At 45.3% G+C, this 24,780-nt stretch overlaps 2 protein-coding genes across 2 annotated transcripts in view; both read left to right on the top strand.

Annotated features, from left to right (window-relative positions):
* Positions 1–13,052, top strand: part of pik3c2b (phosphatidylinositol-4-phosphate 3-kinase, catalytic subunit type 2 beta) — a 38,962-nt gene extending 25,910 nt beyond the window's left edge. The window contains exons 16-33 of the mRNA XM_062546323.1: positions 1,499–1,687; positions 1,900–1,993; positions 2,187–2,281; positions 2,771–2,951; positions 3,780–3,887; positions 4,053–4,145; positions 4,620–4,749; positions 5,269–5,405; positions 5,826–5,995; positions 6,142–6,298; positions 7,709–7,818; positions 8,161–8,362; positions 8,512–8,636; positions 8,780–8,897; positions 10,229–10,316; positions 11,106–11,212; positions 11,319–11,447; positions 12,142–13,052. Coding sequence (XP_062402307.1) covers positions 1,499–1,687; positions 1,900–1,993; positions 2,187–2,281; positions 2,771–2,951; positions 3,780–3,887; positions 4,053–4,145; positions 4,620–4,749; positions 5,269–5,405; positions 5,826–5,995; positions 6,142–6,298; positions 7,709–7,818; positions 8,161–8,362; positions 8,512–8,636; positions 8,780–8,897; positions 10,229–10,316; positions 11,106–11,212; positions 11,319–11,447; positions 12,142–12,333 — 2,425 coding nt within the window. The 3' untranslated portion in view covers positions 12,334–13,052. The remainder of the gene's footprint in view (positions 1–1,498; positions 1,688–1,899; positions 1,994–2,186; positions 2,282–2,770; positions 2,952–3,779; positions 3,888–4,052; positions 4,146–4,619; positions 4,750–5,268; positions 5,406–5,825; positions 5,996–6,141; positions 6,299–7,708; positions 7,819–8,160; positions 8,363–8,511; positions 8,637–8,779; positions 8,898–10,228; positions 10,317–11,105; positions 11,213–11,318; positions 11,448–12,141) is intronic.
* A 2,452-nt stretch (positions 13,053–15,504) lies between these two features.
* LOC134093050 (uncharacterized) lies at positions 15,505–22,578 on the top strand. Its single transcript, XM_062546322.1, has 2 exons — positions 15,505–18,530; positions 21,135–22,578. The coding sequence occupies exons 1-2, from the start codon at positions 16,563–16,565 to the stop codon at positions 21,321–21,323; spliced, it is 2,157 nt and encodes a 718-aa protein (XP_062402306.1). The 5' UTR covers positions 15,505–16,562; the 3' UTR covers positions 21,324–22,578.
* The last annotated feature ends 2,202 nt before the right edge of the window (positions 22,579–24,780 follow it).

The following is a 24,780-nucleotide window of genomic DNA, read 5'->3' as shown; positions in this document are numbered from 1 at the left end:
CTCCACCTAAAGGAGAGGCAATGACTCACTTTCAGACACGGTTCACGATGGTCCTGGAAAGCAGATGCCGTTACTTTCACCAGTAAATAAGTTATGAAGCATTAAGTAAGTCTGTAAGTAAGGCAGTAAGTGTAAGTAAGTAAGCCCCATAATTCATTATGCCGCTCTCCAACCACTAAAGGCCTGCTGAGCGGATCCAGTGGCTTTGAAGTGAACCCTCACGAGAGTGCGGACCCCCACCCCCACCCCCACCCCCCCTCTGCTAGAGGTCTGGTGTGGTCCTTCTTTCCAACAGAAAGCTCAGAGACCCGCATTGGAGGAACAGTGGAGTGATTGTTGAAGTGTCAGGGCTATTGTATTAGTTCCATGTGAGTCTTGGTGGTGTTTAGGCAACAACATGCTGAGTCTATGAATAATAGCAGGTTGTTATTACAGCAGGTCTGTTTTCATCGGCCGCAGGCCCGCACTCATGAGGATGCCTTATGATTGTACTGAGAGCTTCTCGGGCAGTGGGGCGTGTGTGTGTGTGTGTGTGTGTGGGAGAGTGTGTGTGTGACTGTAGCAGTGTGTGATTATGAATGAAGTCATTTGATGAGCATAGTACTTGTTTCTTCTAAAACGGATAGTTCCGGTCCTTGATTATGATTGGCTGAATCGCGTTCGACACCATTGTAAAATCCAACATACTGTAAACTCACACCTTGACCGCATTTCCTACTATAGTAATGCGCTACCACAACTTGCACAAAAGTTAGAATGGCTGCGTCTCGATGTTGCATGGCAACCATTCATATGGAGGAAATGCATTTCTTGGCAGAAGAATGATTATAGTTAAATTTTTTGTTGCTGCGTCTTTGTTTCATGAAATCTTGCTAGATCGACGTAGTAACCGTTTTAGAAAAGCGATAAGCCACTCGAGTCCGCGGTTTACACTGAATTTAGAACTGCTAAGGGGGGTTTCCGCTTCGTAAACCACGGCCTCTCTGGGATTATTGCTTAAATGTGCGTCTCTCTGTGTATAAGACCAGTTGCATGTGTCATATACGTGTGTGTGTGTGTGTGTGTGTGTGTGTGTCTGTCTGTCTGTCTGTGTATTTGTGTGTGTGTTTGTATGTACATGAGTTAATAGAATAGAAGAATAGAATATATACTTTTTTGATCCCGTGAGGGAAATTCAGTTCTCTGCATTTAACCCAATTTAACCGAATTAGTGAACACACAGCACACAGTGAACACACAGTGAGGTGAATCACACAACCCAGAGCAGTGAGCTGCCTGCCCAACCAGCGGCGCTCGGGGAGCAGTGAGGGGTCAGGTGCCTTGCTCAAGGGCACTTCAGCCATGGTGGACTGGTCGGGGATCAAACCGGCAACCCTCCGGTTACAAGCCCGAAGCCCTAACCAGTACACCACGGCTGCCCGTGTGTGCATGTGCACATGTGTGCATGTGCAATGTTAACGTGTGTGTGTGTGTGTGTGTGTGTGTGTGTTTGTCTCAGGCTGTCTCAGGACGAGAAGCGCCTGCTGTGGGAGAAGCGCTACTTCTGCCATGCGGAGAGCAGCAGGCTGCCTCTGGTGCTCGCTAGCGCCCCCCGCTGGGAGTGGGCCTGCCTGCCCGACATCTACGCCCTGCTGCGCCACTGGGCCTGCATGAACCACCTGGACGCAGTGGGCCTTCTGCACGCCACGTGAGCACACACACACACACACACACACACACACACACACACACACACACACACACACAAACACAAACACAAACACATACACACACACACACACACACACACATACACACGAGCACATTGACACACAAATAAAAAAAACAAACAAAGATTATCACATTATACATAGTTGGTCATGCAATGTGTGTGTGTTTGTTTGTTTGTGTGTATATCAGGTTCCCTGATCAAGAATGTAGGCGAACGGCTGTCCAGTGGATGGACACAATATCTGACCCAGAACTGCTGGACTTCCTGCCACAGTTAGTTCAGGTACAGTTTCGCTCTCGCTCTTGCTCTTGCTCTTGTTCTTGCTCTCGTTCTCGCTCTCTCTTTCTCTCTCTCTTTCTTTCTCTCTCTCTCTCTTTCTCTCTCTCTCTCTCTCTCTCTCTCTCTCTCTTTGTGTCTTTATTGTCAGATCTGTTTTCTCAATCGTCTTGTGTCTTGTCGTCTCTGTGGTGTGCAGGCTCTGAAGTACGAGTGCTACCTGGACAGCCCTCTGGTGCGCTTCCTGTTGAGGAGAGCCATAGCAGACATGCGCATCGCTCACTACCTTTTCTGGTAAAACACTCTCACACACACACACACACACTCACTCTCTCACACACACACACACACACACCACACACACACACACTTTATCACTAACAGGAGTACGTACGGAACCTTCCAACACAAACATGCATGTGCACAGATGCAGATGGCTGTTTATTTCCTACACCTGGTGGAAAGAACTGGCGATAAGAACTTTGATAAGTCATGTTTCAGGCCTAAAATTATCACAACCTGAGCGAGTTTACGGCAACTCTGCAGTTTCTTATCACCTGAATATGTATGCTTACCAGTCAGCAAACTTTAGGAATAAAATAAGAAAATACGGCATGCAGTCGTAAACTGTAAATCTGTAATTAAACACAACCAACAGTAGACACGGCATCATTGCTTCTGAATGATATTGTTTGGTATCAGTAACCACTGTTTGTGTACGCGTGTGTGCGTGTGTGTGTGCGAATGTGTGCGTGTGTGTGTGTGTGTGTGTGTGTCCTGCAGGCTGCTGAAGGACGCGCTGCAGGACTCTCAGTTCAGCGTGCGCTACCAGCAGCTGCTGGCGGCCGTGCTGTGCTGCGTGGGCCGCGGCCTCCGCGAGGAGTTTGACCGCCAGAGCTGGCTGGTGTCCATCCTGGCCCAGGTCGCCCAGCGCGTGCGAGACGCCTCGCCCTCTTCACGCCAGGTCAGTGGAGGTCCTTTCAAGAAGCACCCACAATGTGATCACACACACAGGCACGCATGCAGCACGCATGCACACACACACACACACATGCCCAAAAACTCACACTCACACACATGCACTCAGAGACACAGACTCAAGATTGATGCACATACATCATATATACTGTATATAGGATACATATCATGTCAAAACACACACATACACAAACACGCGCACACACACACACACACACACACACACACACACACACACACACACACACACACACACATACACTCACACACACACACACACACACACACACACATGCCCCAAAACTCACACTCACACACATGCACTCAGACACACAGACTCAAGATTGATACACATGCATCATATATATATATAGGATGCTTATCATGGAAAACACACGCACGCACACACACGCAAACACACATGCACTCAGACACACAGACTCAAGATTGATACACATACATATACTGTATACTGTATATATAGGATGCATATCATGGAAAACACAGACACACACACACACACACACACACACACACACACACACACATGCCCAGCGCTGGATTGTGGAGTAGTGAGGACATGACCTTTAGTTTGAGTTTGCCTTAGCTGCTGCACACGGGCCTGGTGCTCTTTATGGGAGCTCTAAATGGGCAGAGTGGAGGGGAAGGAATTTCAGCTTTTTACCCAACATCAGCAGACTAGCAGACTGCAGTTATGCCCTTTGGACACAATTGTTCTGTTTGGGGCTCAGGAATTTGACATTGGCGTTGTTTGTTTTTTTCTCTCTCTGTGTGTGTGTGTGTGTGTGTACAGGCGATCCTCAGGGAAGCGCTGGAAGAGGTAAAACAGTTCTTTAATGCCAGCAGCAGTTGCCGCCTCCCCTTAAACCCCGGCCTCCTGGTGAAGGGCATCAACATCAAGGTGTGTGTGCGTGTGTGTGTGCGTGTGTGTGTGAGTGCATTTGTTCAGGAAGTGGTCTTTGCAGTCAAGTCATGTTCCCCTAGCTAAGATGTGAGTTGAATAGTCGGTGTGTGGGCAGCAGTGCAGTGCAGTGAGCGTCTGTGTCCTTGCCTTGTCCCCTCTCAGTCCTGCTCCTTCTTCAACTCCAACGCCGTCCCCCTCAAGCTCTCCTTCCAGAGCATGGACCCCCTCGGAGACCAGATCAACGTCATCTTCAAGGTGCCTGCCAGTATTTTTGGTATTTGAGTGTGTGTGTGAGAGTGTGTGTGAGAGTGTGTGTGAGAGTGTGTGCGAGAGTGTGTGCGAGAGTGTGTGCGAGAGTGTGTGCGAGAGTGTGTGCGAGTGTGTGTGCGAGTGTGTGTGCGAGTGTGTGTGCGAGAGTGTGTGCGAGAGTGTGTGCGAGAGTGTGTGCGAGAGTGTGTGCGAGTGTGTGTGTGTGTGTGTGCAATACTCAAGGTCAACTATACACACACAGCATTTTCCAAAGAACTTGCACACATCCTGCCGTACTGTCTGCAGGGCCAAGTCACAATCAGCATTGCATTACCACAACCACTGCCATCAGATCAACGTGTGCGTGCTAGAAAGCATATGGTTGCTATCACGTCAGACCATCTCCTCTTGGGCAACTTTGGGCCGCCTCCGGTAGTCTAGCGCACAGCTCCTTAATACAAAAAACTCGCTTTGTTTCAGTCTGGGGACGATCTGAGACAAGACATGCTGACGCTGCAGATGATCCGCATCATGAACAAGATCTGGATCCAGGAGGGCCTGGACATGAGGATGGTCATTTTCCACTGCTTCTCCACCGGCCGCGGAAGAGGTGCGGTAGACAAGGGTTGTGAGCCACTGTAGAGAGAGTAGAGACAGAGAGTGCCTCACTGATCGACATAAAGAATGTCTATCCAGTGTTAGTTATAGATCAGTGGGGATGCCCCTCGAGGAGGCATGTTGAGAAGCACCTAGAGAGCGTGAAGGCTAGTACCACATGTACCCCTCTCTCTTTTTCTTTCTCTCTCGCTCTCTCCCTCTCCCTCTCCCTCTCCCTTTCTTTCTTTCTCTCTTTCTCTCTCTCTCTCTCCCCCTCTCCCCCTTCCCTGTGTCCATGTCCATGTGAGTGTGTGTAGTACCGTATGTCTCTGTTCATGCATATTGGTCTGCAGTTGATGCCTTAACTAGGGCATCTATAGCCTGCTTCAAATGGTCACATTTTCTCCCATCTGCAGTTCGGTGTTTAGATAATGAACATATGGTGCCTTTTACGATAAGTGTGTGTGTAAGGGGGTGGGGGGGATTGAGTTTCCTGTAGGGGAGGAGTGACTCTGTTTTCCGGCTCTCGTAGGGATGGTGGAGATGATCCCCAACGCCGAGACCCTGCGGAAGATCCAGGTGGAGCACGGGGTCACCGGCTCCTTCAAGGACCGCCCGCTGGCCGACTGGCTGCTGAAGCACAACCCCACAGAGGACGAGTATGAGAAGGTCCGTGGTCAAAGGGGGAAACACACACACATGCACACGCAGACACTCACACACACACACACACACGCAAACACAGACACTTATTATGCACACACAGACACACATGCGCATGCACACTCATACTCATACTCACACTCGCACTCGCACTCGCACTCGCACTCACACTCACACTCACAAACACACGCAACAAACACATATTATGTCTCACACACACATACAGTACAAAAATGCACACTCACACACGCACACACACACACACACACACACTTGCTAACTTTGCTGGATTTGTGTAGCAGCTGTTAAAGATAACCCCCTCCCCCTCCTCCCCTTCATGCTGCAGCATCCCCACTGCACTGTATAATCCATCTGGATCACATTGAGTAATGCTGGTTGGACTCATGACGTTGGTGTGTTTTCCAGGCGGTGGAGAACTTCATCTACTCGTGCGCAGGCTGTTGCGTGGCCACCTACATCCTGGGGATCTGCGACCGCCACAACGACAACATCATGCTCAAAACCAGCGGCCACATGTTCCACATCGACTTTGGGAAGTTCCTGGGTCACGCCCAGATGTTTGGCAGCATCAAGCGGTGAGGGACTCATCCTATCGTGTTGTTATTCTTTTTTGAGTATTCAAACTTTGCAAAGCATTTTCAGGGTGTAATCACTAGCAGCCAGGATTTTGGTTGACTGGTGTTTCACAATCGTGTGTGTGTGTGTGTTTGTGTTGCCACAGAGACCGTGTTCCATTCGTCTTCACCTCAGACATGGCCTACGTTATCAACGGTGGAGACAAGCCTTCCAGAAGATTCCACGACTTTGTTGACCTGTGCTGTGAGGCTTACAACCTCATCAGGAAACACTCACACTTGTTCCTCAACCTGCTGGGCCTGGTGAGTCTCTTACACACTGCACACACCTCAACACACTCCCTCACCCAGACCTCCTTTCACACCATTGGCCCTTCAAACTAGAAAAGCACTCAGAGAGCGCAAACCTCCGCCAAGCGAACACATAACCACCTCCTGCATCCAGACAGTGATATGGATCACTTCCAAAATGTAATGGTTTCTTCCTTGACTCATTTCAATTTCAGACCTTCCCTGAAAATTAAATCGAAATCCATCCTTAACTTTTTGAGTTTTCTTGCAAACAAACAGACAGACAAGCAAACAAACAAACCAACAAACAAACCCTGATGAAAACATAGCCTCCTTGGCAGAGGTAAAAATGGTAATCTCTGTTCTCCGCTCCTGCATCTCTTGCTCACTCTGTGGTCCTGCAGCCGGTTGAACAAGTCGAACGGAAGTTCTGTCTCAGCTTAGTTTCGACGTAAATTGGCACAACTTTGTTGTTTGGAGTTCATGAGCTACTGAAATTGAGGCAAGGATAATGGTCTCGTCAGCATTTTTCACTCAATAAATGAAGCAAAACTTTAAAAAAACATCTGAGTCCTCTGTGGTAGATACGGCCATGTGACAGCAACTAGGCTATGTGGCTATGCGTTGAGGCAATGATAATTGTCTTGTCAGCTAGTTTTCCTTAATAAATTAAACAGAACTTGAATAAAGAAATACCGAGGACATGACCTCGGCGTCTACTATGTTAGATACCGCCACACTCCAAAATCTCCTCTAGCCTCGTCATTGTTGCCTCATGCCTCATGTCATGATTTGGGATATCAGTGATCAAAAATGACAAGGCAGCTGGAACCTGTCTCCCACTCTCTCTCTCTCTCTCTCTCTCTCTCTCTCTCTCTCTCTCTCTCTCTCTCTCTTCATTTCTTGTTCAGAAATAGTGTCCAATCAGCACATCTGCTTTTTATCAATTGGTATCTCAATTCCATGTAATTGTACAACTGTCACATACAGTAAGCGATGACTGAAGAGAGGATTGTTTGCAGTGTTTTCCTGGAAATTCTCTGTAACTAGTTTTCACTTAGCTGAACTGAGATCATCTCATCTCTGCACTCTTATTCTCTGTCAGTTATTTATCCATTTCACCTACCATTTTCCAGTTTATAACAAGTGATTATTTTGGACAACAATGAATGATACTACTGTAGCTTAACATTTTATGTCTTGGTATTATAGGGAACATTTCAGGTGGGGGCAGCACAGTCTTGGTGTGATTGCTCATATTTACAAGCTGTATTTCTCAGGCCCCTCAGTTGTGATACTTTTCATGAACTGGCCCCCATTGTAACCTAATTGAATGGCCCTGCTCTATACTGTATGGAAATGTGGGGTGAGTATAGCCTTCAGAAAGCTAATCTTCTGGAGGCGTTCTTCTTGCCTCGGTAGATGCTGTCCTGTGGGATCCCAGAGCTGTCTGATCTGGAGGACCTGAAGTACGTCTGCGATGCCCTTCGACCACATGAGTCGGAGGCTGATGCCACCATGTACTTTACCAGGTACGCCTCTGCCCATCTCAGTCACATGGGGCTCTCACAGCAGGTTGAGGTTTCTTAGTGAAAGGAGCTACAACTGGTGACTCATTCATTCATTCATTCAGGTTGAACTAGCATAGGTACACTTAAGTGTGAAATTAAACAGATACATTTATTTTAAACAAAATTAAAATGATTCGGGTATGAAGATTTGGCAACTCATTTAGACTCTTCCCACCCATTTTCAAATATTATTCTTTTAAAGTATGTGTACCAACCATTGTAGTGATTCATATTACCTTTAATACGCCTCTACAAATTGTAAGTTAGTTACAGACTATTCATAAATGGTGTCTCTCTACACAGGTTGATCGAGTCCAGTCTGGGCAGTGTTGCCACCAAGCTGAACTTCTTCATCCACAACCTGGCCCAGATGAAGTTCGCCTCCACGGAGGAGCGGCCCGTCCTCTCCTTCGCCCCTCGTGTCTACACCATCAAGACCGACGGCTCCATCCGGAGCCTGTTCGTCTGTCAGCACATGAAAACCTACAGCCCCAATAAAGGCTATGTAAGCGCTCTATCCTCCTTCCTCTCCAGAGAAAACTGGAGTCTTCTCTAGTGTGTGTGTGTGACCGCTCTGAAGAGTAGCGCAGTGTGTGATGTAGTTTTGTCTTTTGTGCGTGACCGTGGTGTGTTTGTGGTGTGTGTGGCCCACAGACGTACGTGGTGAAGGTGGAGCGAGATGGCCAACAGGGGGCGACACTGGTGCAGAGGAGCTTTGAGGAGTTCCACGAGCTTCACACCAAGCTTCGCCTCATCTTCCCCTCCTCCAAGCTGCCCAGGTAATTCATCCACATTGTTTTGGCAGACCATCCATGTTCACATATTCAAGTGGCTTGCAGCATTTTCATTCACTGTTTGTAATGATTTCTGATGACTGGTTCATGAATGGATGGATGTTCCCTTTCTGTGGTTCTTACCTCAGCTTCCCCAGCCGCTTTGTGATTGGTCGATCTCGTGGCGAGGCCATGGCCGACCGAAGGAAAGACGAGCTGAACGGCTACGTGTGGCACCTGATCCACGCCATTCCAGAGGTGGCACAGGTAGGCCTCAGCAGCTGCAGTCGCTAAAGTGCTTCCTTATCGTATGCATTTGCGTATGTGTGTAGGTGTGCGTTATGCAGGAACTGCATCCAAACTTTAATAAAGGTGCTGTGAAGTGGTAGATTCTGATTCTAGTTTCCCTGAATACATAGTTTTTGTAAATAGTGTGCGTGGCTTTAGCGTTGACGTCAGTATTATTGACATCGGAAATGAAACAGAAACACACTAGTGTTGGGTACAGATGACCTCTGGGGGAAAAAAACACCAGCAACTGCAATTCAGTTCCTTATCCATTTATATTCACACGCAGGGCTAAAATATTGACAAAACATATCTTAATAGAGACAGGTTACAGTAACACACTAGCAATTCAAAGCCAAACCCATTCAAAGACTACATTTATGACTTTATGCGACTGCAATAAACCTTGTGAACGTGATCTGGCATGTGCAATGGCTGTGCTTTGGCACGAGGCTGCTTTACACAGCCTATAACTGATAGCAGAGGGAGTGTCTGCGTGGGTGGACCACGATATACTCCCCCGGTTTCAGTTTGAGTCGGCGGTTGGAATCTGGCCAGTGTTTCTGAGAAAAGACGGGTTGATTATAGACAGAGTTCAGGGGCATATCAGGGCCTGGGCATGCTGTACTTCTGGGTGGAAATATAGTCAGTCTGTGCAAACATTGACTGCCAGTTGGACTGAAGCAATAATAATCTTTATTCAGCACTGGTTAATTATGGAATAGCGCCATAGCAACTGGTAATTGGCACTTCTTTTTTAGCTTTCAGAAGTCTAGCCAATTGTATGAGCAGGGAGAATGTTACCATGAATTAGTTTGCTGTTTGCTGGTTGCAAATGAGGCAACAAATCCAATCCAAACTCTTGGTTTCAGACATGCTTTGTCATCCCCTAGTGTTAAAGATATGAACTACGTGGTCTGCCTTTTTCGTTATGTCTCAGTTTATTATCAGTTTGTGAATCTGTTGACTCTTGGCTATACATGTCGCCTTTAAACAACATATATTAGACATTGATTCCCTTAATGACCACATTGGTGGTGGTTGGTGAGGTTCCCTTTACACTGTGAAGTGATTTAAGTGTTGAGAAAATATTTTTATATACATTTTATATTTAAATATAATATTTATATTTAAATGTAACACGCTATTGTTGTTGTTGTTGCTGTTGTATGACTTGAGAGAGATCTTACAGTCCTTCCACACTTTCAATACACTTACAAGCACACATAGCCTGCAGTCAGAACTTGCACACTGTCTTGTCACAGTCATATCATGTGATGCATGAGGTCATCTCTTTCCATTTTCTGCAGTGTGACCTGGTCTACACGTTCTTTCATCCCCTGCCCCGAGATGAGCGGCCAGGAACTGTGGTGAACACGCTCACCACGAAACCTGGAGGTAGGAGGACTTGTCTGTGTTTGTGCATATGTACGTGTTGTGCGTGCATGTGTGCATGTGTATGTACACACATGTAGCTAATAAAGAGCTGTCGCAGGGCTCGTGGGTACAAAGGGCAGCCGTTTCCACCTGGCACCGTGTTCGTAGTTATAGCTAGCGGGTGGAGAGCAGAGTCCACACTGCCATGCCATTCACCTCGGCACGCATCCTTGTGGCCTTATCCGAACAGCCTCCAACCTATGGGCAGCTACTCTTATCTCCATCTGGAAATGTCACATGCCCGTGAGTGGTCTATGATTAAGCCCTTTAGATTCTGCTGCAGTCGTACAGGAGTTAATCATAGTTCCATGTTAGGCCTATTTAGAGGGAGGCCTGGTTAATGATTGATGCCCTAGCAGGGCTGCTTAGCTGCTGATGCGGATAATTGTGTCCTGTGGGACTGTGAATACGTGTTCCATCTGTGCTCCCTCAGATTCCCTTATGTACTGTTCATCTTGATCTGAAATTACAGACACACACACACACACACACACACACACACACACACACACACACACACACACACACACACACACACACACACACACACACACACACACACACACACACACACACACACACACACACACACACACACACACACACACACACACACACACACACACACACACACACACACACACACACACACACACACACACACACCCACACACTTTTAAGTATATGGTCACACTCCTTACAGGCAATTAAAAAAAAGGTTTTCATAGACCCATCCTGTTCTTTTTGCAGACTTCTCATGGAGTCCTGTCCCTGGCAAAGTTGCAGGGGAAGTGAAACTCTCACTTTCCTTCAAGAGTGACAAACTCTTCATCATGGTGATGCACATCCGCAGCCTGGTAAGTGTCACTTAGATTGGCAAAGATGATGACGCCATGAAAACTTCTATGAAGATGATCACAAAAGACCTCATCTTCGTTGCCCATCTCTGCCTTTTCTCCACAGCAACCAGTGCAGGATGGCACGGACCCTGACCCCTATGTCAAACTCTACCTCCTTCCTGATCCCCAGAAAACCAGCAAGAGGAAGACCAAGGTTGCCCGGCGTACATGCAACCCCACATATAATGAGATGGTACGGAGGGAACCATGGTGTGCCTGTACCTTTGTGGTTTCTCAGACATCTTTTCATCTTAATTTTGAAATGGCAGGCATCATAACCTGACTGCCGGTGACTTTAATCTGACCTGTTTCGCCATAATGGGTTTTATTTTAAGAAAACAACTACTGATCCAGTTTACTTACCTTTCAAGCAATAGCTTATCAAATTCTGCTAGAGTCTATTAGATTTCTAACCTGATAATAAGGTAAGGTAACTTGATTTTATATAGTGCATTTTTATTGCGCTATATTGTGTTTGTGTGCAACCCAAAGCACTCCAACACAGACAGCATAGATGGATAGGCAAAGTCACAAGCGTACCCATTGTAAAGGGTGTGGTAGCCTACATAAAACACACATGACACACACAGAGACATAACAGTCAGCAATTAATAAACTCCATGGTCATGGTGACTCGAACGGCAGCAACAAGCGACACTACACCGCGGATTGCTCACGCTGTGAGCAGTGAGTGAATGATTCTCCTAGCAAGAAAATGCACTGTGCTCTTGAACCGGCCAGGTCATCATGAATATAATGTATTGCAGCAGTCAGACGTACAGTAAAGTTCAGTGATCTACTACTTAGTGTCTGACCTGACTTTGACTCTGACTGTGAGTATGTTGTGCATAACTCTGATAGCTTATTTGTTCTCCCTCCCTCCACAGTTGGTGTATGACGGGATCCCACGGGGAGACCTGAAGCAGAGGGTGATCCACCTGCGCGTGCTGAGTGAGGGGGCCTTCTGGGAGAGCACGCTCCTGGGGGAGGCCTTCATCCCGCTCAAGAGCCTGGAGCCTGGCCAGCACTTGGTCGACTGGTACCAGCTTGGCACCGGGGGCTCCGAAACCAGCCGCTGAGCCCTATGAGTGTAGTGTATGTGTGTGTGTGTGTGTGTGTGTCTGGGCGAGGGGGGGTGTCTGTGACTGGTAAAGTGGAGTGTAAGATTAAAAAGGAGATCATATAGTTTGATTGTGTGTGTGTGTGTGCGTGTGTGTGTGCGTGTGCGTGTGCGTGTGCGTGTGCGTGTGCGTGCGCGTGTGCGCACACGTGCGTGTGTACACGTGCGTGTGTGTGTGTGTTTGTGTGCGCACATTGGATGAGAAGTGTGTGAAGTTTGCTCATAAGTTTTTGGTGAGCTGATGAAGAAGCCCATGGCTCAGAGGTGGATCATTTTCCCTCCTAGGGGGGGCATCGTGTTGTGTTGTCTTTGGACTCCTTGCGTGCACGCCACGTGGGAGAGACACTGGACGCTCTGATGGGCCAGCCATCACCGGATACTGTATGTGGTGTGACACATTACAGGAGTGGACACAGGGGACATGGGGGTAGATGGTTTTAAGACTGGGTGAGACTCCAAAGGGGGATCAGACCACTGAAGGCAAAACCTTTGCACCTGTGGTGTCACCCGAGAACTTTGAGGAACGCCCAAATGTGGCTGAAAACAAGAGTCTGCTGTAAAGTCCGCTTATCGCTTAGTGCTTATGAATTTGTGCAGCCCTGCTCTACTGTGTTGAGAAATTAAAAGGGAAATTTTAAGTTATGTTATTTTGTAATAAATCGTTTATGATTTTCTTTTGCTCAGTTGTGTTGAGCTGGGTTGTGTTGTAGCCTATGGTATATATTATAATAATATTATAATCATTTCTCTCTTCTACAGATCATTTAGATCTGTGAGAGGGAGTGGTTGCTTTTGTACTGTAAAATTGGGCACATTTTGTGGCTTCAGTCAACTTGTCTCATTTGTAATCTGCACCTAACCATAGGCATCCATTTTTTACCATTGATTGCCATTAGATTGACTGTGGTAGTTACCATTGGTCAACTGTAATTACTATTGCAACATATTGCAATCTGGAATTACACTGGGAAAAGACTTTGAAAGGTAGAACATTTTGTTAGGATTATGGGGTCTTATAATAATCAGTAGTAAACCATATTATTGCTATTTTGATTATAGAAGATCGGGTTTGTTATCAAATAGCCACATCACAAGTGTTAAAGGAAAGTCGACCTCAGAAACATTTCCACCTTGCTATTAAATTAGGTGCTTCTAAATTGCTAATACTACAGTGGATTTACTGTGCTCTACGTCAAATTCTGTTTGCATGCATTGAAACCTGCTATCCAATAGATACTTGGCCACTGGCTTGTACTTGTAAGCAGTGTCAATTTTTTCCTTATGTGTTGTTTTGATGATCAAAACATGCATTTGTCTTTATTTATTTGCCACAAAATATGAAGCAAGACAACATTTTGATTGTTAATGCCTATGCCGCTCTTGACCTTGCTTCAGTTAATACTTCTTCATAATTGGATTTTAGAGCAGAGATTGTAGACAATATCTTGCTGTGTGTGTTTGTTTGCTTTTCTGTCTGTGTCTGTGTGCTTGCTGTGTGAGTGTTGCTTTGCTGTTAAGGCCAAACCTCTGACTTCAACTACTCTTCTGAAAATGTTAATGGCACACATGCTAGAGAAGCCTTATCCCATGATAGCTTACGTACAGTCACAACTGAAGGAAAGAAAAATGATTGTTTAGTTTGTTAGTTTTGTTTTCAGTACACATGCAATTCATAAAATGCACATGCTGACACTGGCAATCCATGGATATCATCAGGCTTTAGTAACATTTCGTCTATTCCAGATTTATTAGCAATATAAAGTATACTGTATGTTGGTGTGAGCATCTATGCCTTCACCTACCTCAGCCTAATCTAGCTACACCCATTTGCTTACTCCATTTCCCTACAACAAAACCAAATAGACCGGTTCCATCAAGCTTTTACATAAGTGGCCTACACCTTCCTGAGCAGCTACATTACTCCCCAATTGTTCTGCATACAGTAAGCATTTTTCTTTCCATCAGGAAGTGTTACTTGGTGGTCAAGTGGCAGGTTTTAGGACCAGTGTGCTTGACGAAAGGGTCTATTTCTGTGATCAGAGTACAACTATTTGTTTTCCCCTTGCTGTGTGTAGCAGCAAGCTCTTTGTAGGCCTGAACATGTGTGTTGTGTTGAGTTGTGGTGGATGAATGAAGAAGACTCTCAGTTAAACGGGAAGAGGTTCCAGTCCTGACATGTTGAAAAACCTGCAGGGCATGTGATCGAGCAGAGAAAGGGCACAAGAATGTACTTTAGACGTGGGTGGATTTTTGGGGTGATATAATTAGTGACAAATAACCATTTCAATGTGATAAATAAAAGCTCTTCCTAGTAAATCCCTAATTTTAGATTTTAAACCAAGACTTTTACATTTTTAATTTCACCATGTTTTGTAATATTATTTGCACTAAATAATTAAAAAACACACTTGAATGAAAAACATGTGACGTGTGTCTTATTGACGGCCTTGCTTTAGTGTTCCGTGTCATCACATTTTTCAAAGCCTTGTTGGGCTATAAAATCATTATAATTGGCTTAATTTCATTCCTCTTCATTCTTATAAAAACTATTTGAAATGGTTATTGGATCTTTGATAGATAGTGCCATTTAAATATTCCAAAATGTACACAGATATGTGTAGAGTTGCAATGTAAACTGTTCGCTAATGGCTATAGGCCTACAACTGTAAGCTAGTGCCAGACTATGCACACTTTCCCCGGCCAGGACCCCACTATGGACTGGCCATGGCCCAGAAATGCTGACAGATGTGTGACCGTTGAGACCCTGGATGCAGTTTCAGGAAGGGTACACATGGTAAGCATGAAGACTGTTTGGCAAGTGAAATATGACCTATGCAGCGCTGTGTCTGGCAACCATGACCTGGGAACTATACTACAGATTTATACAGACACTTTTTTATGAGAATGATTTCAATAGTTGCCCACTGACTTGAATTTGTGCCTGTAGAGTCAAATGATGCTAAAGTGAGTAACATTGCTTTCAAAGTGTGAAGCTGACTTATTTAAAATGATTTGCAGCAGGCCCATTATATAACATAGACTGCATGTATTGCAACGTGCGCCAAAGCTTGTACATGTCTGTACCCGGTCCCTAAGCATTCAGGATCGTAGTTTAGAGACGGTCCCTAAATATTTCTGATGAAATCTCTCCCTCGGTCGGCGCCTGAACTGTACAGCTACGGACAAACCCAGAAGAAAGGAAGTCGTGAATGTTGAAAGCTTCTTTTAAAACTCACAGACCATAATAATACGTTGTAGTGACTTATAGATTTAGTGAATTCAAGTAATAACCATAGTCAATCGGCATACTGCCGCGTTCAACGTTCATTTCGCGTATTACCAGCTAATCCAACGTCACAGCCGTCGAAAGGTTTTCAAGCTAACGTGGGGAATCTGCTTTATATTTAAAATGGCCAGTTTTTCAGTGTTTCATCTGGATTCTTGCTGTAAGTCGACGTCCGATTCGTCTTTTCTTTCTGCCTATATTACTGGAAAGTTCACAACTCGAAAGACCTCTGTTAATCTTCAGCAAAATGCCATCAGTGTAAATCCCGCGGTCGCGGACAATATGGACGTCGATATGCACTGTGGTTTTACATGGAGAGCTAACCTTAACCGGCATGGTGTTCAACATTAAGAAGATGGATCATAAGAAGAAATAGATTTTCGGAGAGATAGAGGATGCATCACAAATCACACATGGACTATGTTGAGTCGTATTGTTAATGTTTCAGTTGAACTCAATTGACTCAAGTGCTATCTACGGTACGGAATTCCAGTAACGTTAGCTAACGTCTATGTATTTAGTAGGTCAGCTAGTTCACATTAGCTTGGAGGAATAAGTTCGCTAACGTGCCAGCAAGAGCTATCTTAGTTATCCTATTAGGGGAAATATTCTAAGTATTTAAGCTAAGCTACCAATGGGGTGGTTACTTTTAAGAAGTTTCCATAAGATAGCGTGATTGGACATCTTTATTAATGTGTCTTGACGAACAATAGTATTCTAGCCGTATGGCTGTAAACTAACACACAGTATGTTTGCACGACCTAGCTATCTTCGTTAACGTCAGCTAGCTCAAGAGTTTCCATATGGCACGTTCTAGTGCCTGTTTGACAGGAACCACTAATATAGCTTGAAACAAGACACGTCTTGTCAGGGCGTTATTACATTACATTAGATTTTTTGGTATGTTAAATATGGATTCAGAGCGACACTACTCAAGGGGGAAACCGACCTCCTCCCTCGCGGGCGGCGGGGTCACGTCAGTCCGACATGAGAGTGCCGAGAGGTCGTGGATGGACTTACTATCTTTTGTATCGCGACCGGCCTGGTCAATTTTGCAGAGATACTTGCCAGGTAACTCGTTGTCTGCATCCAAACCACACAGTCAACTGTGGGACACGGAACGATTCGACCAGAAGCTAGGTTTTGGACTAACACGACTTGAAGACACGCGATCAGATTTACAACCACATCTTCTCCACTGCGAACATATTGACAGTGGGTTGCGTCCATCAGTCGAGGTTGGAGCAGTGACTTGGTTGACAGAAGATAGCCTCTCCGAGATAGGTATTCAAAATATTGCTGATAATGGTACATCCCAAGCAACGCGTGGATACCTGTCATCAGCAAGGAACTTTTTTAGTCAGTTTTTCATGCTCAACGTTGTCTCAACTCAGGAAGTGAAGCGCTCGCAGAGTGGTTTGTTGGGCGGCGGAGCTGCCTCTGATGGCGCCAACAGCTGTGTGTCAGTGTTGTCTTGGAGCAGAGAAACGGCCTTGGTGGCGGGCACGAGTGATGCTAACTATCACAGCGGCGGCCTTTGTCATTTAGCTGAGCGAACCACAATGGCTTCTGTTGCCAAGCCAACCGGCCTATTCGTACATTGCGATGATGGGAGCTCAAAGCACAGCGAAAGCGCTGGACACTGTTGCCACAAAGCAACCTCAGACAATGACAGCCTTCACATGCTCAGGCCAGTTTCGCTACCAAGCCAGCAGCAGCTACGTGACCAGGCAAACGCCGTTAGTCTTCTTGGGGACATTGGTGTCATCTGTGCCAGCGGTTGCGAGGTGGTTCTTCTGACCCCAGAGCAGGATAATGGCTATTCGAGTTTGGAAGAGGAGCTCTCCAACTCCAGGCTTCCGAGCATGAGAAGGGCTGGAGAGGAGCAGTTAGTGGCCGACTCAGAGGCAGACGGGGAGGCACAGCAGCACAGCCCCACAGAAAAGCAGCCAGAGTTGCAGAGGGAAACTCAGGACCAGCAGCCAGAGGAGTTATGTGAGGAGAAGCAGCAGCAGCTAGAGGAGGATGACCAGGCTGGCACAGAACAGGGAGAGGTGTCTGCAGCACCTGAGGAGCAGAGGCAGTCGGCAGCATCAGAGGAAGTGGCAGAATCATCTCAGGAGACGCCATGTAAGAACAAGGCTATTGCTTACATAATGGGCAGCCCTTGCAGTGATGACAGCTCGTCAGGGGAAGACTCAGATGAGGACAGTGATGGTAGTGAGGAGGAGGCAGAGGAGGAGGAGGATGATGATGGTTTCAACAGTGAGGGCTCATCTTGCTTGTCTGACTCTGATAGCAGTGAGGAGGAGGAGGAAGAAGATGAGGACGACGACTATGATGAGCAGTCGGATGCTGAAGAGTTTAATGTGGAGACGGAGCGCCTGTGGAACTCCCTGTGCCAAAACAGAGACCCTTACAACCCACGCAACTTCACCGCCTCCATCTGCACAACACCCAGGAGCTCTCAGGCTCCTCCGGAGTCCTCTCCTGCCCCACTGCTCTCCACTTCCCCTCTGTCCGCCTCTCCTCTCTCCATACGCCCCCTCTCCACCTCTCCGTTCTCGGCCTCCCCCCTGTCCACATCTCCCCCCTCTGCTCCAGACGGCTCCTGTGGAAGCGGCGAGGAGGGGGATGAGGCCGAGAGCCTGAGGCTGTGGGACTCGTTCAGCTGCTCTTCAGACCCGTACAACCCCTTCAACTTCCAGGCCACCCTCAGGACTCAATCGCCCCCCGCGGGGAGCTCTGGCAAGGCCTGCTCGGTGCCACGCTACCAGAAGGAGCAGGCCGAGGAGCGCCAGGACAGCGGCTTTGGGGACGAGACGCCCGCGCCACCCACGAGCGCTCTTCCCTGCCGTAAGCTTAGGAAGGTAAGCTAGAAACCCAACACTGCTGTACACTTCCGTCACGTTATTAGGCCCTAGCAGCATCAGACAGACTAAATGTCATACTACAAGCCTCAGATTGATGCTGTTTTGACTTTGCTTAACCCATAGTCATACCAGGCACTGGTAAATATTAAAAGGTGTAGGAATGTGCCAGTCATTATTAGACTAATAGGTAATTATATTCGCCTTAAAGGATCTGCAGATAATAACAGGGTGGTAACTGACTGAAAGGGTGTGGATTACCCAGACAGAGTACTGGTCATTTTCTGGTTGTGACTCACTGAGTGTGTATGATGTAAACCTGTGCAAGAGTGGGTAATTCTACTGGCTATGACTAATATAGTTCAGCCCTCTGTGCTCCTCCTGACTGGCGAGGAGAGAAATATATGAGGGTAAATCACAATATTGACCTTAATGTGGCATCTTCCCTGTGTCTCCTAGTAATCCAATCTAAGTCTGATTTAAAGGTAAACTATGCAACATTTTTCAGTTCATCAATTCGTTTCATACTGTTATGTATGACTAAATTAGTCATTACCGGTCAACGATGGTTTTTCGGCCGCCCTAGTGGTCTGTAGCGGTAGAACCACGCTTGCAATTTCAGGAGCCCTCGGGCCCGCTCCCATGGTCTAGGAAGTCTCACGTTAAGTCTCGATCATGCTCATGAAAAGGCAGACTGACCGATTGAGGAGTTTTGTAAAATATACACGCTAAAGCTGTAGGGGAAGCTCTGTAGAGAAATATGCAAGCATAAAACGAGCGAAAACGAAAAGCGAAAGCGAAACCGGCGATGAAATCGCCAATCCTGCATAGTTTCCCTTTAAATATATGAACAGCAATCCTATAAAGATATTTTCAAAAGGCAGAATTAGACATAACCTGTGTACGGTGTACATTTTAGGACATCCTCAGACTCAGGTGTCAGACTCAGAAAAACAACCGTCATCTTCAGACAAAACTGTCTCAGCGTCAGAAAAAACTTGTCATCCTCAGACAAAACTATGTCAGCGTCAGAAAAAACTTGTCATCCTCAGACAAAAATATGTCAGCGTCAGAAAAAACTTATCATCCTCAGACTCAGGTGTCAGACTCAGAAAAACAACCGTCATCTTCAGACAAAACTGTCTCAGCGTCAGAAAAAACTTGTCATCCTCAGACAAAACTATGTCAGCGTCAGAAAAACCTTATCATCCTCAGGAAAACCTCTGTCAGAGTCAGACAAAAAAGTCTCGGGTGAAAAGTTGTCAGAGTCAGGTCTCGGAAAAAAAGAGTCAGACAAAAAAGTCTCGGGTGAAAAATTGTCAGAGTCAGGTCTCAGAAAAAATGCTGTCGGAAAAAAAGAGTCAGACAAAAAAGTCTCGGGTGAAAAGTTCTCAGAGTCAGGTCTCAGAAAGAAACTCTGTTACCATGGATACTCCAAACAAACTCAACTGAAGAATCACGTCACGTGAACTAGCTTGCAGAAAACAACTTTGTATTAGGCTATATCTAGGTTCTACGCAGTCTATGATTATATCAGAAACAAGCCTGTAGTTTGCTTGCTGTAGCCTAATTTATTAAACGAAAGAGTTGTTTTCTGCCAGCTAGAAATAGTTCACCTGACGTGGTATTCTTCAGCGGAGTTAGTATCCATGGCAACCTCATGACTTAACAAAGATCATCAACAACAAATATCCTGGATATGATTTGCACGAGTGAATCAGCCTAACTTGCAGAAAACAACTGTTTCGAATTATATCACAAATAGGCTATGCTTTCTTTATTAGGCTACTACCATAGATATATATATTGGCTACTACAAACAAACTCCGCTGAAGAATACCACGTCAGGTGAACTATTTCTAGCTGGCAGAAAACAACTCTTTCGTTTAATAAATTAGGCTACAGCAAGCAAACTACAGGCTTGTTTCTGATATAATCATAGACTGCGTAGAACCTAGATATAGCCTAATACAAAGTTGTTTTCTGCAAGCTAGTTCACGTGACGTGATTCTTCAGTTGAGTTTGTTTGGAGTATCCATGGTAACAGAGTTTCTTTCTGAGACCTGACTCTGAGAACTTTTCACCCGAGACTTTTTTGTCTGACTCTTTTTTTCCGAGACCTGACTCTGAGAACTTTTCACCCGAGACTTTTTTGTCTGACTCTTTTTTTCCGACAGCATTTTTTCTGAGACCTGACTCTGACAATTTTTCACCCGAGACTTTTTTGTCTGACTCTTTTTTTCCGAGACCTGACTCTGACAACTTTTCACCCGAGACTTTTTTGTCTGACTCTGTCAGAGGTTTTCCTGAGGATGATAAGGTTTTTCTGACGCTGACATAGTTTTGTCTGAGGATGACAAGTTTTTTCTGACGCTGAGACAGTTTTGTCTGAAGATGACGGTTGTTTTTCTGAGTCTGACACCTGAGTCTGAGGATGTCCTAAAATGTACACCGTACCTGTGGGTTGTCTCACTCTATGTAAAGGAACAATAATAATGTAAAGTCTTTGAGCTCTTGGTACATGCTAATGTTGGGAAATCATCCACGTTTGTTGTGTATTGGTGGATTAAGTGCCCGTGCGCCTGTTGCGTTGTGTGTTTCCAGGTACGGTTTTGTGAAGAGGTGGAGGAATTCTACACCAGCGGCGACGAGGACCGCCACGGGCCGTGGGAGGAGTACGCGCGGGACCGCTGCCGCTTCCAGCGTCGCGTGACGGAGGTGGAGGAGAGCATCTCCTTCTGTCTGGAGCCGGCCTTCCGCCTGCGGGTCCTCCACAGGCTGCAGCTCAGCTGAGCACGGCTCTCTCCCTCTGGATGCTGATGCTCTCTTATATGTGGACAGACATGGACTGATGTTTTGATGTCATTGTATGAAAACCTTGAAAACGCAGCGGAATAATGAAGGGTGTTTTTGGGGTGACAGTATATAAAGGTGTGAAAGGGCTGTAGAGTCACAGCTCAGGGCAGCTCCTCACTGTTGGCTCCAGTGCAGTTCTTTTCTTTCCCCTTTCATGTCTTGCTTGCTGGAACCCCCACACACACACACATGCACACACTCACACACACACACTCAGACACAAACGCACGTACACACACCACCACCGTACTCACCAGCCTTACGACACAGCAGGGTATGAAACTGCTCATTGCAGCATCATTAAAGTCTGAGGGTTAGTCATATCAATTAAATTATTTGGTTAAAGGAAGGTAACATATCCATAAATCATAACCACACAAACAACCACACAACTTTAAATTCTGGATCATCTCCATTGAACTTTAAATTCTATATCATCTCCATTGATATAAAAAAAGAAATGGAACACTTAAGCATCAGTGATTTGTGTGAAATTCAAAGGAATTGAGGGAATTTTAAAATGTTCCAAGGCATTCTGTTGTGTTGTGTCCCTCATTTGTATTGAGTCCCTCACAGGCTAATTGAAAAGCCAAAGAGAAAAGCCAGTCTGGCCGAGTAGGAGTGTTGGAAGGTAAAATTATAAATTCAGACCACTCAGCAGTATTTACACGTCTGTTTGAAGCAGCATGTCTGTATTTAACTGTGTTAAAGAGTTAAGGCTCATGGGTGAGAGCGAGAGAGAGAGAGTAGGGAACACTGTTGCATGACCCACCTCCCCTCCCTCCCCCTCTCTGCCACAGCACCATTGGAGAGTAAGCCAGCAGCGTTTTGAATATCTGTGGAATCCACTGTGATGTAGTGAACCAGTGATCGGAGTGTTAGGGACGGGTGGGGGTGGGCTCATAATCGCAGGTGCATGGGTTTGGAAGGTCGTTGGGAAATCTTATCATATGCTTGATGTTATAAGCATATAGTAACCTTTTTGATTTTCTTTTTCTGTCAGAACAACTAATATAATTATAACAATTGTTTTATTTTTGTAAAAAAAAGTACAAAGTACATATATTTATGTAAATATACATACATATATATCCACATATAGGAGTATTGTACTGCATTTGTGTGGGGTTTTGTGACTAATAAGATTGGTCCTTGATTGATTTGATTTAATACAAATAAATTATGAATGGAATATCTGTGGACTCTCATTTAGGTAGTAGTCAGTGTTTAGCTGTGCTGAAAAATGTGCCTGTTTTCAGGGCAGAAGGAAATGGTAATCACCAAAGACCGAGTTAGTTCATAATTTTCTTTCTTTATATTTATATTGAAATGAATCAACTTGAAGTAGTAATATGTTCCTTGCATTAAAAAAAGAGTTCCGTGTAGCATTTCAGGGAAATGTACACAACGTGACACCCTCTGTTTATTCGATAACAAGGAACTGGAATGGAGAACAGCACTTGTTTCTTGCTGACCATTGATCTTTTCAGAACTCTGGTACAGATCCATTCCAGGGAAAGTAAGCAGAGGCTGCATGGTGACTCAAGGTGGAGAGAGAGATATGTATGTGTGTTTGTTTCAAAGTTTTTCCATATGCCTACATGAAACATCCATCGAATATTAATTACGATTATGTAGATTCGCATGTCAATGTAGCCTGCATGTAGGCTACGAGTCAAAGCCAAGTGCACATACATTTGTCTTTGCAAATCGCTCACCTCTGACGCATACCCAAGGACGAAAATTGACCTGTGATGGAAGATTAAACTGACCTCTCTTACAGTACCTTTTCACAGTGAAAGATACAGAAACATGTGCCTGTAATCAAACGACATCACAGTAAATCAAAACGGACCCTAAGCACTGAGGGAGCGAGTTTACATGATGCATAATTGTCCACGCACGGTGCTTAATTCTTAATATTTTGCAGAGGCACTGTCGTGATTTCCATTTAATCAAATGTTAGTCATTCAGGTTGTTCATCATTAGCCTACTGGAAATGTTTCCTGTTGTTAAGGTAGGCTAGGTTTATGTAGGCCTACAATGTAGCCAAAATAAATAGCTTTGGTTGATTCCTCCACGCATTGCCCAGTGTGTGCATTCGAAGGAATTTCTTTATAACTCTTTTTCAGGTAGCACGGGGAATGTTTCTTTTGGGATTTGGAGTAGGCATAAGGCACTTGGAGGAAAGGTATGTATTGTAGGCCCTACTAAATGGAGTTCAACGCGTACCTCGTGAATTCGTAGTATTTAATTGATGCATTGCTCGTGGTTGTATGATTAAACTTGATGGGGTTTTTTTTTTCAACACCACCTTGGTTTTTATCTTTTTATCAAATTACAATGAACATGTTTCAGCTTCCATCGTGATCTCATCATGGGCAAATAGCTACAGTAACCATAATCTGTTACTTTAAAATTCACCCTCTCTGATTACATTTTTGTGACCACTAAGGGGCACTGTTTGCCTACTTTACTTAGCGCCCTATATTGGGATTAGCGTTAGGCCGCTAACTTTACTCGGAGATATAATTTACATGATCTGTCCTGCATTGTGTGTAATGGGTGTTAAATGCGTCTATGCCTTAAAAAACACGGTGTTTCGTGTGCAATTGTTTTGTGCTTAACTGTTAAGATTGACTGGTCCAATAAACCAATCTCACAGTAGCCTACATCCTGATGGCATTGTGTCACTAGTCCCAGATGATGGCAGTAGCCTACAACCTAATAAAGAGGCACCTGTAGGCTATGTGTCTCTTGTAGGGTCATGCAGTAGTTTGTTTCAGCACAGTGTGAAACAGTGTCCTAGTGTTACTCCATAGGGGCCATCCACAGTTCCTCATCTAGGATTTCAGAGATTGACAGTAGAACATTATTGGGGTTTCCAGGGTTTGTGGATCAAATTCCAGACATTTGATCACACTTGCTATTAAATAAGGAATGATATGAAAGAAACCACTCTTGTTGTTTGGCTGGGATGGTTTGCTAATTTCAGAGAGGTGTTAAATTCCTTGTGCTATAGGTAGGGGATTTTCTAAAGCAGCCAATCAACAACAAATCCTATTCACCATCAAATAACAAAACCAGCAACAAAGCAACCATTGCAGGCTATAATAGTATCACCAACAGTGCAGCCATGGTGAGCATTTCACTGGGGCGCTATCAAGCCAAGATATCATAGTGTAAAATGAGGAATATTCTTTGTACTTTGTCCCAAAATGACTTGGAAGAGAAGAGAAGGACAATCGTTGGCACCAAAATATGTCTATGAATTATTCATGTAATTTTGTTTATCCCAACGGCACCCCCCATCCCTGCATAACCCCCCCCCCCACCCACACACACACACACACACCACCACCACCACCACCACCACCACCAATTATACCAGTCC

This window comes from Sardina pilchardus, chromosome 9 (genome assembly GCF_963854185.1).
Source record: "Sardina pilchardus chromosome 9, fSarPil1.1, whole genome shotgun sequence".
In the NCBI taxonomy this organism is placed as follows: domain Eukaryota; kingdom Metazoa; phylum Chordata; class Actinopteri; order Clupeiformes; family Clupeidae; genus Sardina; species Sardina pilchardus.
The sequence above is the reverse complement of the archived record's forward strand: the minus strand, read 5'-3'. Positions and strand labels throughout refer to the sequence as shown.